The 17,624-nt window shown below is 39.4% G+C and overlaps 1 protein-coding gene across 2 annotated transcripts; it reads right to left on the reverse strand.

Moving 5' to 3' along the window:
* Positions 1-255: 255 nt before the first annotated feature.
* Positions 256-17,147, reverse strand: REM2 (RRAD and GEM like GTPase 2). 2 transcript variants are annotated; one of them, XM_082244243.1, is made up of 6 exons: positions 17,055-17,147; positions 12,368-12,427; positions 9,742-10,068; positions 9,579-9,652; positions 9,180-9,387; positions 256-543 (listed from the first exon to the last, which is right to left on the reverse strand). In XM_082244243.1, exons 1-6 carry the CDS (start codon positions 17,140-17,142, stop codon positions 266-268), a joined length of 1,035 nt encoding a protein of 344 aa, XP_082100369.1. In that variant the 5' UTR covers positions 17,143-17,147; the 3' UTR covers positions 256-265. The 2 variants fall into 2 exon arrangements, with proteins under 2 accessions (XP_082100369.1, XP_082100370.1); XM_082244244.1 differs by lacking the exon at positions 12,368-12,427.
* Positions 17,148-17,624: the final 477 nt, after the last annotated feature.

A 17,624-nucleotide genomic window follows, 5' to 3' on the forward strand; every position in this document is an offset into this window, starting at 1 on the left:
CATACAGTATAATCCCTTTTAGTGATTTTATACATTATTTTTTAATAGTGTTATATCAGGTAGTGTGTTTTATCCCTAAGATTTCTTAGTGTTGCTGTTATTTTGTCTCAGATTGGGGTTCATAGAAATATCAGTTTATGCAGCCCATGTTCCATTCATATGGTTCCATATAAAATAGTCAAAAGCTTTTTGCCTTTTGTGGCAGGCACAAGGTCATGTGGCCAGTCTGTCTTCCTTATGGCACATGGACAAGATAGTTCACTAGTCACAAGACAGAAAGGTCATGACATGATTTCGACCTCTGCTTGAAGAAACCTTTATGTTTTCCCATAATCCCCTGCAAAAGTCGCCTTGCTCTTTTGGTCAGACTCTCTCTGCGACCTGGTGGTAGGAGGGTGGCTGGCTGGGGATTGTGTTGTCCGTCATCTTTTCGAAGGCGAATCTGTCTGACAACCCCCTCAAGCAACTCCTGTGTATTATGGTGAAGGGCAGCAGATGTCTCTGTGTACTTACAGCTTAGCATGCCTGCCAGGGAGCGTCCCTCTGAAAGAAAAAAGAGAATACAGTGTACACAACGGCATCAAACAAAGTTAGAGCATGGCACAATATGAACCGACTTTCTAATGTCCATGGTGACAGATTAAATGGGAGCCTGGTTCGGCTGAATATGCTTTTGTTTCTTTCTGTAAGCAGGAGTAAGACATTCATTCATATAAGAACCTATTCGGAAAACTATACTCTTTAGCTCTGGAAATATTTAAATCTATTCCAGCTGTAGTCAAGCCAAGAAGACAGCTGTGCCTATTTCACTTTCACCAAAATTGTTACATCTCTATTTTGTGTAAGCCCATTTATTATGTATGCCAGTGTCTAACACTTGCTTTCTCTTTAAAGAAAGAGAAGAGATGATAGAAGAGCTTCATTTTTGCAATAGTCTGTTGCTTAGATTAGTGCACTGTGCTGCTTAAAGTGATTGTAAAGTCTCTTTTTTTTCCTATAAAAATAACAAACATGTTATACTTACCTCATCTGTGCAGTTGGTTTTCCACAGAGCAGCCCGGATCCTCCACTTCTCGAGTCCCTCTTCTGTGATCCTGTCCCCTCCCTCTTGTTCAGTGCCCCCACAGCAAGCAGCTTGCTATGGGGGAACCCGAGCTGAGTAACAGCTCCATGTGTCCCTTCAGACATGGAGCTACGCCCTGGCCCCGCCCCCTTCCCCCCTGATTGGCTAGCTGACTAACTGATTAAAAACAGGGGGAGCCAATGGTGCCACTGCTGTGTCTCAGCCAATCAGGAAGGAGAATCTTGGTCGGCTGACACACTCGTGGACATCGCTGGATAGAGAGGAACCTTAGGTAAGTGTTGGGGGGGCTGCTGCACACAGAAGGCTTTTTATTTTAATGCATAGAATGCATTAAGATAAAACATCCTTCTGCCTTACAACTCCTTTAACAGTGACATAAATATAGTGTCACTATGTGCACTTCAAATAAAGGTGGCACAAAAAAGAAAAAAAAAGGAACTGTCTGATGTGCTGAATTGCACATCATACCACCCCCTACCACCAACTCACTGCAGGCGGAGTGGACAGCTGCCTGCATACTAAACTGCAGCTGTTACTGTATATGCAAATGTAACTCCAAGAAATCTAGAAACAACACAAAAACGCCAGCAAATCAGAAGTCAAATTAACTTAGAAGTACCAAAAGTTAACTGATTTTGACTTGCTTGTGAGGCTGATGCTCTCCATAGTTGAACCCTTAGTTGCAAAGACAAATAAGTACACCTCTGCATAGGCTATTCCTTCCTCAACAATTCAGGCTCAGGCACATTAGTTAAGTAATGCAAGTCCATTACTCTTGTAACAAACTTAGATATAAGTAAAATATTGTGTGGTCAGAAAACATGCTTCAGTCTGGATTTCGCCCTCAACACTCCACAGAAACTGCCCTCCTAAAACTAACAAATGGTCTACTAACAGCCAAAATCAATGGACACTATTCTGTACTCCTACTTCTGTACCTTTCTGCTGCCTTTGACATAGTTGACCACCCCCTCCTCCTCAAAAAACGTCACGCCTTTGGTCTCCGTGACTGTACTCTTCGCTGGTTCTCTTCCTACTTATCCAACTGCACCTTTAGCATTACTTACAATTCTACTTTCTCCTCTCCTCTTCCTTTCCCTGTTAGGGTCCCCCAAGTTCTGTTCTTGGACCTCTCCTCTTCTAGACCTACACCTCCTCCCTGGGTCAGCTGATCCTACACCACAGCGATGACAACAAATTTATCTCTCTACCCCTCAGCTCACTCCCTCACGTATCACTAATTTACCAACAGACATATCAGTCTGGATGTCACATGACTTCCTCAAACTCAATCTATCCATAACCAAACTCATAATTTTTTCTCCAGCACGTGCCTCTTCCCTTTAACTATTTTTCAAGATTGATGGCGCAACTCTCAGCCCATCTCCAAATGCCAAGGTTCTAGATGTAATCCTAGACTCTGATCTATCCTTTAGGCCCCACATCTAATCAACCTCTGCAACATCTCCAAAAAGACTCCTCTTTCTAACTAATGACACCACAAAGCTCCTAGTTCACTCTTTGGTCATCTCTCCCCTCGACTACTGCAACTCCCATATCATTGGCTTACCTTTACATTAGCTATCCCTTCTTCAGCCCATTATGAATGCTGCTGCCAGGCTCATCCACCTTACCAACTGCTCTGTGTCTGCTACTCCTCTCTGTCAATCCCTCAATTGGCTTCCGTTTACCCAACAAATTAAATTCAAAATACTAACAACTTACAAAACCATCCACAATTCTGCCCCCAGGTTTATCACTAGCCTAATCTCAAAAGACCAACCTAATCGTTCTCTTCGTTCCTCCCAAAACCTCCTGCTCTGTAGCTCCCTTCTCACATCCTCCCATGCTCGCCTCCAGGAACTTTCCAGAGCCTCTCCCATCCTATGGAACTTCCCACTCCAATCTGTCCAATTATCTCCTACACTGTTTGCTTTTAGATGATCCCTAAAAGCCCTCCTCTTCAGAGAAGCCTATCCTGCCCCCACCTAACAACTGTGCTTTTATTTTCTGCATCGGCTCATCTCCCACAAGTATTACCTTTTGTTTCACTTGACCCTCCCTCCTAGATTGTAAGCTCTAACGAGCAGGGCCCTCTAATTCCTCCTGTATTGAATTGTATTGAAACTGTACTGTCTGCCTTCATTTTGTAAAGCGCTGTGGAAACTATTGGCGCTATATAAATACTTAATAATAATAATAAAAAATAGTGTCTAATCGCCTACTGCAACGCAAATTATTTGTATTATACCAGTAACACACTGTATCATACTGGTTAGGTACAGTTTACTGGTAAAGTTGAATCATATTTTATAAAAGTTTCCATCACTTGTAGTAAAGTGTAATCTTGAACTCAAGTTTACATTTCTATAAACCGGTGTTTTATAGCATTTTATTAATACAGAGTGCATCCATGGCACTCAGTTTACAAAGCATGCCGAACTTGCATTACTTCCATGATTGTTGTGTAAAATTGACTGAGCCAGATGTTCCGTCTCTGCTAGGATAAATAAAAAAAGGGATCTCTTATTCAACACTCCACATTATCTGATCCCTCCTACTATTCAGGTCTGTTTTAAAGCCTAATTGAATAAAATAGGCTATAGTTAGCTGTACTCTAGCCTGGAGCTCTCTACCTTGTGGATAGCATGTGGTAAGTATCACATTTTTTATTTTTAATATATGCCAGATTAAAACAAAATAACACAATATGCTTTGAATGTTTGTACTGAAATGTAGTCATTTATTTTAAAGAAATCCTTACTCTAGGTTAGCTCTAGTCACATTTCTACCTCTAAAACATTACAAGACATCCTCCACTGTAAATTTAAAGCATATGTAAACCCCAAAAATAAATCTCTCTTGTTTTCTCTCATTTGGTCTGTTAAATGAAAACTCTATTAAATGTGCATTGTAGATTCTTTTCAATAACTGCAAAAAATACCCAAAGGTCCTGCCAGAAATCTCATACTGCTATAAAACACTATCCTGTTATGTTATGTTATGGAGAGGAAGAGAGGGGTAGGTGTTATTTAGTCCTAATAGACTTCCTGTCCTACAGTGACAATATTCCTTTTCCAGTCCTCAATAGAACAATAAGTGAGTGCTGTCACCCTAGGAAAGGAAGCATGTTACTGGCAGGATCAACAGCTGAAAATAATGCAGAAAAAGCTGCAAAAAAGAAAAGGAATGCAGCCAACAAATCTGAGGACTGGTAAGATACAATATGCACTGATCAGACCTTACCAATCGAGGCACGGACTCCACTAAACCTCTGAAGATATGCTGTGGTATCTGGCACCATGATGTCAGTAGCATATTGTTTAAGTCCTGTAAGTTGCGAGGTGGGGTCTCCATGGATCAAACTTGTTTTTCCAGCACCTACCACAGATACTTGGATTGAGATCTGGAGAATTTGGAGCCCAAGTCAAAGCCCCAGACTCATGTTCCTTAAACCATTCTGGAACCATTTTTGCAGTGTAGCAGGGCGAATTATCCTGCTGGAAGAGGCCACTGCCATCACAGAATACTGTTTCCATAAAGGGGTGTTCTTGGTCAGCAACAATGCGGTGTGTAAAAGTAACATCCACATGAATGGCAAGACCAAAGTTTCCCAGCAGAACATTGGCCAAAGCATCACACTGCCTCCTCTAATAGAGCATCCTAGTGCCATCTCTTCCACAGGTATGGGATGCACACACACCCAGCCTTCCACATAATGTAAAAGAAAACGTGATTTATCAGACCAGACCACCTAATTCCATTGCTCCTAGTCCAGTTCTGAAACTCACATTCCCATTATAGGCATTTTTGGCTGTGGACACAGGTCACCCTGACTGGTCTGCAGCTGTGCAGCCCCATACACAACAAACTGCGATGTACTATGTATTCTGACACCTTTCTATTGGAACCAGCATGAACTTTTTCAGCAATTTAAGGTACGGTAGCTCTTCTGTTGGACTACACAGGCCACTCTTCACTCCCCACATCCATCAACGAGCCTTGGTTGGCCATGACTCTGTCACTGATTCACTGGTTTTCCTTCCTTGAACCACTTTTAATAGGTCCTGACTACTGCAGACTGGAAACATCCTAAAAGAGCTGCAGTTTTTGATTGGCTCTGACCCAGTCATCCAGCCATTACAATTTGGCCCTTGTCAAAGTCGCTCAAATCCTTATGCTTGCCCATTTTTTCTGCTTTTAACACATCAATTTCAGGAACAACATGTATACATGCTGCCTAATATATCCCACCGATTTTTGGATGCCATTGTAATGAGGTAATCAATGCTATTCATTTTACATGTTAGTGGTCATAAAGTTATGAATAATCTGTGTATTCAGTGTATTATTATTTGTTCTTGGGTTTAGATATGTTCTCATTTAGTATTGTCCTGAAATAACATATGTATGGCTAATCAGCTGATAGGAAAGATGCTCAAGAGTGATATATATAGCTACACCCAGGGCCCTCACCTTTAAATGTAACCAATGATTGGGCTCTTATCCTGCCGTTCTGTCTTTACTGTGTGGTAAAGCCTGTCTAAACCCGTCCGTGTCATGTAATGTCATAGTAAACCTTTATATTATCATTGATAGGTTGATATATTAGCTTTGTTCAGTAATGTTTAGTGAACCTATGTTATGTACTTACAGAATCTGAAACAGCAGTATTAATATATGAATATATCATTTTTGCTGTTTCTGACTCTTGGTGATTCTATGGACCAGCTTCCGAACACCATGACTGTTATCAAATTTGATTGGCAAACTTTTTACAGGGTAGGTCTCCATATCCTTTTATCAACCCTTCCCAATTGCTTGGGCTTGGAACTGGCATAAAGACCCAATTTGTACACACATACCAGGGACAATTTAGGTGGGAGCCAATTAACATACAAGCATGATTTAGGAGTGTGGCAGAAAACCCACACAAACACTGGGAGAAGATGCACACTCCTTGAAGATATTGTCCTGGCTAAGATTTGAAGGACCCCATAAATACAAGGCAGAAGGGCTAACCACTAAGCCACTGCGGTACTCTTGAAACATCTCCTAAAAAAGCAGAGGCTACCTTTAGAACTCAGGTGATTTATTCAGTTCTTAAAGTGGTTGTTAAGCCACTAATATAAAATAATCTAATCCCCTCTGTAATATTACACTAAGTGCTCCTGTGCCTGTCTTATAGAAAAAAAAGCCGATCTGTACCTATATTACAGCGGCTCCCAGCGATTAGCTGATCCCTCAGCTCTCTTCTCTACCCCGTTGGGTGGGGCCGAGCACTGCAGCTGATGTCAGCTGGGCAGGAGGGGGAAGAGAGGAGAGAGCGAGACGAGCGGTCATGTGGTCGCTGGGAGCAACTGTGATATAGGTACAGATTGCATATTTTTTCTATAAGACAAGCACAGGAGCACTTAGTGTTATAATACAGAGGGGATTAGATTATTTTATGATAAATACTAGAGCAGCAGGAGTGGAGGGGTGGGCGCTCACACAGCAGACAGGCAGAGAGGGGAGGGGGGAGGAGGACACAGGAGAGAAGAAAGCAGGGCTGCGGATGACAGAGGCAAGTACACTGACCATGGTGTCAGGGCTTTGCAGCCATGATATACCGTGGTCAGTGTACGGAGGGGAGGGTAGAAAATGACAGGATCAGCAAGGTTTTTTAGGTGATACAGGGGGCCAAATTACACAGCACAAGCACTGTGCTGTATAACATGCTGTAAGGAAACAGTATCTGTTTTTTTTTTTTTTTTTTTTAGGGTAACAAACGCAGAATCAGGTTTCTTGCAGATGATACCAGCTGTTCACAAACCTCCTTTTCAGACTTGCATCATCTGCTACACAGATACAACTGGCCCTTTGAGAGCAATCATAATGCTAATGCGGCCCACAATGAAATTGAGTTTGACACCCCTGCTCTAGAATATGTCCCACAATTTTTATATTTAAGCATGTTCCTGTACCGAGAAACAGCTTTTATTATAACCCGTGACATCATCACCAGGCTTGAAAATTTCTTGTAGGGGCAGCTGCTATGAACTCAGTTCTTAATAGCAAAGGTACACCGCTAGAACTACACTCTCACGAGCCCTTTGCCTACACACATGGGTTGATTTACTGAAGGCATCTAGGCTGTTCACTTAGCTTAGTAAAAGAGGTGAAGCTATTCTGACTTTCATCACCCAGTCATGTGCGAGCAAAAATGATTTTTTTAAATTTTCCTTGCAGATGATTCTTTGCAAACTGAATCTTTGCCACATTCACATACTCTTTTTATACAAAATAGCTCTGATCCTTTTTTAATCTGTCGATGTTGGAGGTTGCTGTTATTTTTTCATACCAGTAAATGGCTCCACTATCATCCAAAGCTGTTGATGTTAAAGGTACCAGATAGTGATTGAATGTGTATCTTACATGTACTTTATTTGAGCAAATACAATGGTTCTATACATTCTGATAATAAGTTTAGTTTTGAACATATTAGGGTTACCCACTGTATTTGCAGCCAAATGAACCAAATGTATAGTTTTGGCTTCTTATGTCACTGCGAAATTGGACAGCAAGATCACTAATCTCAGCCCTTCTCTGGGAACTGATACTGTTGCTGCACAGCCCTGGGAAAAGTTTTTTTGTTACTAGGGAGTACTATGTAATGTGCTCATAACTCAAATGTTATGTAACCCCACCACAATCTGTATTGGTATTTTTTTCAAACACCCTATTGCACCCACATATTTTTTCCTAGGCTAATGGGTATTTATGTGAAAGTGTCATTAAACCCAGACTATGAAAAACTCTCATTACATGCTATATAACAGTGTACTCAGTGTACTTCTACTCATAAAGCCACTAAAGGATTCGTTTTGTGTAGAGTGAAATATGCCTGGTTTATCATGCCTTCCGGTGTCCTTCCCATATTCTCTGTGTCCCTACTGCAGGTTGAGATTATGTAGACCAGCAGGTGTCCTCTACTGAGTATGTGCAGGATCAGTTCCCTTCCAAGCTCTTTATTTTCTCCTTTTTCTTATCTGTACACCCACCTGACTATTGAGTCAGGTATTCAAAGAGAAAAATTGACCGCACTCTGGAGTAGATAAACTGGAGGTGTTTATTCCCATAAACTTAAATACACAGGTGCATCACACAGACATGGGACAGGTTGACGCGTTTCACGATTCTGCTGATCGCTTACTCATGCCTCCATTGGTTATGCGTCAACCTGTCCCATGTCTGTGTGATGCACCTGTGTATTTAAGTTTATGGGAATAAACACCTCCAGTTTATCTACTCCAGAGTGCGGTAAATTTTTCTCTTTGAATACCTGACTACTGGATGGCGGATCCGACCGGCACCGGAGTGCCTTGCCTCACCTGAGCGGCTTTTTTCTGTTTGCTACAATTGACTATTGAGTCACACATGTGGGCATATACACAATGATAAATGACACTCCCCTTCCTCTCTCCTCCTCTAAGTCTTTCTATTGCTAAACACTATGGGGGTGGGATATAGTAAGCTGATTGATTACACAAACTCACAAAAATTTTAGTTTTATTATAATACAGTATTAAATATATCTAATGTAATTGCTAATATCTATAAAGTAAAAAAAAAAGAAAAGCCTTGGATGCAGATGCCGTCTGAACAAAATGAAAACTAGTGTCAATCATTTTTGACTCCATAGATCATATTATTACTGCACAAAAAAGACAAATTTGATGCTCAGTAAAGCTTTATAGGGAGCTGTAAAACAGACATTTAATTTGTATAATTTAATTTGCATTGCTCTTCTGAAACAGTTTTTTTTTTTAGTCATGTGACCGGTACAGCACCAATCAGGGCTGGCCAGGCACAGACTCACACTGTAGAGAGCATACATCAGCAGAGTAATAGAAGTTCCTCCCCAAAGCTCTTTCCCTGCAGATGCCAAAGAAAAGGGAAAGATCATGTGACCACACAACAGTGCTGCAGTAATAAGGATTTAGAGGATTTAAAAACAAAAAAAAAATACGGTGCCATGATATACATAATTTATGTAAATGAATTATGGCAATTAACAATTCTCTGTTTAGTATCACTTTAACTCTGTCAATACCTTCCATGCTGACCTCTCTGGAGCGAGCTAGATCTCCCTTATTGCCAACAAGAATGACTGGAATGTGGCGGTGTGGACGAGCAGAGCGCAGTTTTAGAAGAAGACCAGGTAGATGTTGAAAGCTACTTCTGTCTGTCACTGAAAAGATTAGAAGGAAGGCATCCCCCATTTGTAGACAGCTTTCTTGCATCCAAGTGTGGGGACCTGTCTGAGAAGACAAAGACCCTTATGACTAAAAGAGAACATTGTGATTTTGGTATGGTAAGTTCACAACCAGCACTATTTTTCTGAAATTAGACTGCAACATTTTAAGGATTTCCATAGGCCTTATTTCATGTCCTAAAAGTAAAAGTTTGTAAAGTGACTGAAAAGGGAATATTGGATCTTAAAAATTCTTACCTGTTCCCAGATATCATATACAATTAATGTTGTCTTTTCTCCATCTACCATCAGATCTATCTCATATGTATCCTCTGGAAATGACAAGAAGATCTGTTCAAAATCATATCAGGTCAAGAACATACATTTAACCCACATCCCAATAAAATTTCCCAGAAATCACCTGGATGTTCAGCTTCGTGTGGGAAACTATCTTTTAGGCCTCCAAATATCCCAGCAAGAGTTGTCTTTCCTACTCCAGTGTCACCAACCAACATGACTTTGTAGGATCCGGGCTCTGGATTACTGTCTGAGGACCTTACAGAGTCAGAGGACCCTGAATGGACGCTTGGCCAATCAAGCTCATCTACAGCTTGTGCACGTCTCAGCTGGTGTTTGTAGGGCAGGGGCATACTGCCACGCCGATGTGAGTCTACAGAAATTGGAAGACTTCCCCGATGTTGCCGCAGACCCCCCAGCTTCTCTATTTTGTTTAGTGTCATGGTAGTGGCTGTAAAACAAATCATAAGTAGTATAACAAAATGACCAAACCCATGCTTAAAAACACATTCTAACATGTCAAAATTAAAAACATAAACTAAAATAGTTTTGTGCTTTAAACTCCACTAAACCTTGAGGTCCATTATAGTTATGGGGAACATAAGAGTAAGTGGGCCTGAGTTTTCAACCACAGAAGCTGGTTAAGGGTTGCATAATAGTATCTAAAATGTTAACAATAATGGCATAATTGATGGCATTAAAGTGGATAATGTATGCTAGAAAGGTGCGCTTCGTTCCGAAAACATATTTGGTCAAATTTTTAGTTATTGAGAGATTCCGATATATCCAAATCCCCGTATTACAGTACAGAGGAATTTTACTGAATACCGAAACTAAATTTGTCCGATTTTCCAAAATGCGAAGTGAAATAAATACATTTTACATCAAATTCTATTTGAATTCGAACTGTAAACATATTGTTGAAATAAAAGACTGTGTGTTATTAGTGTACCATTTCGAAATAATGCTGTTTTTGTTAAGCCAAAGGTGATTTAAAGCGTCATTGTAATCATTTTATGAAGATTTTTCTTTTGTTCGTTCACTTTGCAAGTGTAAAATTCATAAAGCAGTAAAAAAATATATTTTTAAAAGCATTTGTACTTGACATTATTTTTCTCAGCTGGCTAAAACTTCTATACAGTATTGTACATAGTAAAATGTTGTAAGTAAGATACTACTTTTATTAATTAGAACACTTTGCATATTTTGAATAAACGTATTATTAATACAAACAAGAGCAATGTGTATAAATAACAATCAGATGTTTGGTTACTTGGCTGCCGCATTCGAATCGAAAGTGAAAATCTACAATTTTTGATTTGACCAATTCAAAATGTATCAATTTGAAAGTTTTGAATTGAGAAAAAATCTGTAAATTTGAAAAATACATAGAACGAATTCCGAATACGAATTGAACGAATCACCTGAATTTAACTAAACTAAATAACTAGATTAACAAATCTAAACATAACTAAACCATTTTTTTGTCATGCACATGTGTAATATATACTGCACTGGTCCCCTACCAATGTTTTCCAACTCATATGTGGCATGAAGCTGGTCCTATGTAGATAAGGTCATGACAATACTTAAAGTGGTTCTAAAAGCTCAAGGTTTTTTACCTTCATGCATTCTATGCATAAGGGTAAACATCCTTCTCTGTGCAGCAGCCCGCCCCCCCCCCCCCAATACTAACCTGAGCCTGATCTCCCGTCAGCGTTGTGCATGAGAGCCTCGGCTCTCCGAGACTCTCCCTCCCTATTGGCTGAGGCAACAGCTGCTTTTAATCACAGCCAGTGAGCCAATGAGAAGAAAGAGGAGCAGGGCCAAGCCGTGGCTCTGTGTGTAAATGAACACACAGAGCAGCGTCTCGGCCTGCCTGGATGCCCCCATAGCAAGCTGCATTCTCTGGGGCACTCGGCAAGAGGGAGGAGCCAGGAGTGCCAGAAGGGGACCCAAGTAGGGGACCCAAGAAGAGGACGATCTGGGCTGCTCAAAGCAAACCACTGAAGGTAAGTATGATGTGTTATTTTCGTGTAAAACAAATGGTAGCTTTTGTTGAGGAAAAACAAACCCCCTGGGTGATAAATGTACATTGCTTGGATTTTACAAACTTTGCAGCAGATTCCTACCTTTGTTTGCTGTGGAGAAATAGCTGTTTTTGTTTTGCCAGATTAATCTTAAAATTAATTTTATAAGGAAGTGACTGGTTCGTTATTAATCAGTGAATACACTTTCTGCATTCTAATTAGGAAAGTTGCAGAGTCTGCATTCCTTTAGAATCGATTAACCCTTGGGGAGTATCTTACTAAAACTAACATTTCTATTGCAGGGGGTGCCGAAAATCTGACTTGCATCTTGCAGGCTTCTGGAAAATTCAGTAAGCCAATCAAACAAGCAAAAAAATTACATTTCTGGGGAAGTGCCCCAGGTTGCCGTATTGCATTGAATTTTACAAAAATGTCAAATTGAAAAGGAAAGGTAATTTTTAATAACATTAAATGACAACATGACTTATGTAGAAATTGTATATGGTATATTATTTTTAATTGCTTTCTTCCCACAAAAGTGGAGTTACCCTTCAAAAATATTATGGACAAAGGTTGACTTTAAGTTTCATACTGTTATCTGGAAAAGTTGCAGAACACTTTTTTTCTGCATTTACACACTATATGGCCTTAATTTTTGTCATAATAATGCATGGCTTTATTTAGGAAACTACATAAGAAAACACATTTTGGTTTACCTACTTTTGACAACAGAATTCCGTTGAAGTGTGATATAGCCTGATCCAAGAAGAGATGCTGAAGCTGGGAAAGGTTACAAAAAAAACGTCATAAAATTTGGGTCTCAGTCAATCTACACTCAGGCAGATCAATTACGATGGAAGATATAGTATTTAGTACCACTGCTACTCACATTGGAAGCTGACATCTAGCAAAGATCAGTACAAAAGCATCTTTAAATGAGTGACAACTCTAGGGTGACAGCTAAGAATCTATCAGCATCTTATGGTATTGACAACAATCTGTTCTCATTTGGGGTTTTACATAATGAAACCCAGTGTGTTAAAAAAAAAAACCTTGCTACCCATTTTACGAATTTTCTAAATACCATGTGGATGTTTTGCATCACCACTGAAATAATATTCTGTTGTCACCTGAAACACAAGCTTGGATTTTTTTTCTCATGACAGTGTTGAATATAGAAATCCCTTGCTTATTTCAAATGCCTTCTTTTTCTCCCCACTGATATCCATGCCAAGCCGTTCAGCAAGGGCTGATGGGGGCTGGCACAATTTATACACTTCTGGGGTGTTGAACAGTTGCAGCAAGAGTGTTTAAAAAAATGACATTTGGAAATAAAAGGTCACCACAGGAAGCCCCTCTGCCAGGACATAGCCCCCAGCCCCTGTCACTTTTGCTGAACGGTTTGCTCTGCGTGTCAATGTTCAGAAAAATACAGCGAGTAAAATAAATATTGAACCCGTCACCATTTTTCTAGGGAAATGTATTTCTAAAGGTGCAAATGACATGAAATTTTCACCACATGTCGGTAACAACCCATGCAATCTATACATACAAAGAAATCAGAACAAATAAGGTAAGAAATTAGGTTATGTGTAATAAAATGGAATGACACAGGGAAAAAGTATTGAACAAGCTAATTGAAATGTATTTAATATTTCGTACAAAATTCTTTGACAGCTTCAAGACACCTCTTGTATGAAGAAACTAGTCACAAGCATTGCTCAGGTGTGATTTTGGCCCATTTTGGCCCATTCTTCCACACAAACAGTCTTCAAATAGGCCTCTTTTATGAACTCTGAGCTTTAGTTCTTTCCATAGATTTTCTATTGGATTCAAGTCAGGTGATTGGCTGGGCCATTCTAGCAGCTTTATTTTCTTTCTTTGAAACCATTCGAGAGCTTTCTTGGCTTTGTGTTTGGGATCATTGCTGAAATGTCCATCCTCATTTTATCTTCATCATTCTGATAGATGGCAGCAGATTTTTATCAAAAATATCTTGATCTATTTTTCTATTCATCCTTCCTTCAACGACATGAAGTTTGCCAGTACCATATGCTGAAAAACTGCCCCAAACCATGACGTTCCCACCTCCAAACTTCACTGTTGATATGGTGTTTTTGGGGTGATGTGCCATTTGACCTCCAATCATGGTGTTTATTACTCATCTGACCAGACTATATTCTCCCAGTATTTCACAGGCTTGTCTAAATGTTGTGCAGCAAACTTTAATTGAGCGTCAAATGCTTTTTTTTTCAGCAATGGAGTCTTGCGTGGTGAGCATGCATACAGGCCATGGCGGTTGAGTGCATTACTTATTGTTTTCTTTGAAACAATTGTACCTGCTAATTCAAGGTCTTTCTGAATCTCTCCACAAGTGGTTTTGGCTCTTGGACAGCTCTTCTGATAATTATTTTCACTCCCCTGCCACAAATCTTGCGAGGAGTACCTGGTCATGGCCAGTTTTTGGGGAAATTATGTTTTTTCCACTTACAGATTATGGCCCCAACAGTGCTCACTGGAACATTCAGAAGTTTAGAAATCCTTCTGTAACCAATGCCATCAGTATGTTTGGAACAATAAGGCTGGGAAGGTCTTAAGAGAGCTCTTTGCTTTTACCCATCATGAGATGTTTCTTGTGTGACACCTTGGTAATGAGACACCTTTTTATAGGCCATCAGTTGAGATTGAACCAGTTGATATTAATTTGCACTGACAATGGGCAGAATTGCTTTCTAATTACTGATTATCTTGGCTTATGTTTTTTTTGCATCTCCCATTCTTCATGTGTTCAATACTTTTTTCCTGTGCCATTCCATTTTATTACACATTTCTAAATTTATTTGTTTTGGTTTCTTTGTATGTATGGATTGAATGGGTTGTTATCGACATGTGGTAAAAATTTGTCAATGGTAACTTTAGAAATATATTTACTTAGAAAAACGGTGACGTGTTTAATACCTATTTTACTAGCTGTACAAGGGAATGTGAAATATAAAGAAGAATTATGAACAGAATGTATAAATATATTACATATATATATACATATATACATATATATGTACATACATGTATTAACTGCATACAGTTACCATAATACACTTTTTTTTTCACTAAAATACATAAATTTTGTAGATATACGGTAAGGTATCCCATATATTTTCACTTTTCCACCAGTGGGATGTATTTTTATCTTTGAGAAAACAGTAGGTGGGGAACTCTAATAAGCTAGTATGTCAAAAAGATTTTTCATGCACATTGACCTTATAAAATGCCATTATCGTAAATTCTTGTTTTAGCTGTCAAAACTTGTAAAGAAGAAAAACCTTGATAAGGAATATTGTGCGCTCTGCTAATAATGTTATTTACAGACCAACTATTCCTCACTATTACTGTAATACCATTGAATTATATAATCACACTTCTGCCTCCTTTTAATCCAGGATGATCTCCAATCAGTATCCAGGACAAATAGAGATTACATACTCCAATCCTATAAATTTAGTGGGTATCTATTTTGAAGAAAGCATCATTTGGTTTCAAAAATACAAAAATAACGGTACAGTTGCATAAGAACTGCTGTTATTGATGCTGGGCATCCATTAAACAGTCAATTACAGTATATGTACATATACTATATACAGTATACTGTATACAGTATACAGTATTATGAAACCATTCTATTAGGGATACAAGTAATTTTAACAACAAAGACGGTTTTTTAATCTAATTTTTTTTTTGTTAATGCAATTACTGTTGAAGAATATACTTTTTAGGTAAGTCATTTTCTGCCCCCCCCTTTTTTTTTTTTTTTAGGGTATGAGATTTAAAATATTTATCAATCAAATGTTATTTGATGTTCTTTGGATTTTTCATGAGTATAATAATGTGCAAACCTAATTTTTGGATTATACGCCCCTCCCCATCAGATTCTAAACTGTCCCGACCAGGGTCCTCCTAGCCCTCCTATCTTATTTGTATTGTAACTATACCATCTCTCTTGTAAAGTGCTGCGCAGACTTCTGCTGGCACTATATGCAGGAAATCCTGTATAATAATAACAGATCATTTCAAAATTATTTTAAAATGGATAGTATTTTTTTTTTAAATGTGCATTCTTCCTCCCACCCTTACAGTGTAAAAGTCACAACATATGGCAGGCATCATATGTCTAAGGTAATCAGGGTCCATCCACAATCCATAAATTATTTCTTTTCAATATCCAATTATGCTAAGGGTGGGCACCTGCCAAGGCAACGTGTACTGTGCATGTGACAGCTCACATTTCTGCAGCAGCAGCACTGTCAGTCGTGCCACTCAGCCATTTAGTCAAATTTGTTCTGTTCAGTGGAATGAAGGTGATATGTGCAACTCATTGTCATTGACTATATGGTGTCTAAAAGTTTGCAGGAGTTGCACTCTAAGCTTATCACATACGTTGCAATCTGATTGTATAATTTTCTTTGGGTCAACCAACAACTATGTGGTGTAGATACCCGTCTAATTGGATACAAGTTGATTGGTTAGATCCTCATATTCCATACTATTTTATTGTTGTAATGTGTATGTTGGACCTTAGATTCTGAATTTAGGAGCATCGGGTAATAGAATCAGAGGACCAGTATCCTCTAAGGAATCTGCAAATTGGTGGATAATTGATTCTTTGCCACCAGCATTAACTAAAACTATCCTTATCCTGGGAGCGCTCTGCATACCATTGCTAGGCTTATTGACATGCATGTTTCCATCTCCTATGGTAAAAGCATTGATGAAAGGCACAGTCTTTGAACAGATCGTGCAATAATAATTGCCATCATTAACTACTTCGCTGCCTGAGCACATTATATCCTATTAGGTAGCTACTCCCTTCTATGCTAGACATCAAACGATTACAGTGTTTAATACATTTCCAGCTGTGAGGATCTATCAGTTCTAATGGTAATATTGTATAGATCATCGTGCCAGTCTTTACAATAGTCTGGCACTAATCCCTGCTATTAGAGTTGCAAACTATTTCTATGTCACAAAACCCAACAATGCTGATCAGCCATGATGCCTAGGAAAAAGAAATTGCTCCAATTTACGCTTTTGTCACATACATCTCCTTCTCAGGGAATGTACTGAATAATCACATCGCTTAGAACGACTGGCAGCCATTAACCCCTTCCTTGCCCAGTGTGCATCCTTTAACTTTAAAGTGTCTTTTATACACTATTGCATGTATTGCTTTAGGTGATCCATATTTATCAGGTTTGGGTTTATGCAAAACTCTGCATGCATAGAATATGAAGACTTAGTCTACAGTGATTTGTAAAATCAGATTAACTCAGGGATTACACAGCAAGCTCTGCAAACACCAACTGGCACTGTCTCACTACATATGCTTCTATAATATATCTGTGCCACCTACCTGTATTGCTCAGTGTTCTCCCCCTGGCTCTGACACCAAAGCCCTGTCTTCTGCCTGGGTCTTCTCTGTGACAGATGCTCGCCTCCATCTGCTCTGTCCCTCCCCATCCCTTTAAATATTCCCCACTAGACACACACCATGGGCTGGGGAGACCCTCCCTCTACTGGTGATATATATGGAAATCAGGCAGTGACGTCAAAGGGATTCCCCTCCACACACCACATGATCCTCCATGTCCCCCACAATAGCCCTGGGCTGGGTACCTTTCCTGCCAGCTGTCCAGATGTGACTGGGGGTGCAGCTGCTTAGTGCACACCGAGGAAGGGGACACAGCTGCTCTGGCAGAAAGGTTGGAAATTGTATGAACCTGACCACTGCTGCCTACAGCTTCACAATAGCCCGTGTTAAGCTGCAATTGCTCATTTTTTTTTTTCATTTATGTGCTGAAACAGAAGTAATATCCTTTATAACCCAGCCTGTACCCCTGCTGCTCGAGATCAAAGTTTCTTCTCTGAGCTGCAAACTAATTTTCACATATCAGGATAAATCTTTCTTTTTTTTTATAAACAT

This window comes from Pelophylax lessonae (assembly GCF_965119305.1).
Source record: "Pelophylax lessonae genome assembly, chromosome: 1".
Lineage (NCBI taxonomy): Eukaryota > Metazoa > Chordata > Amphibia > Anura > Ranidae > Pelophylax > Pelophylax lessonae.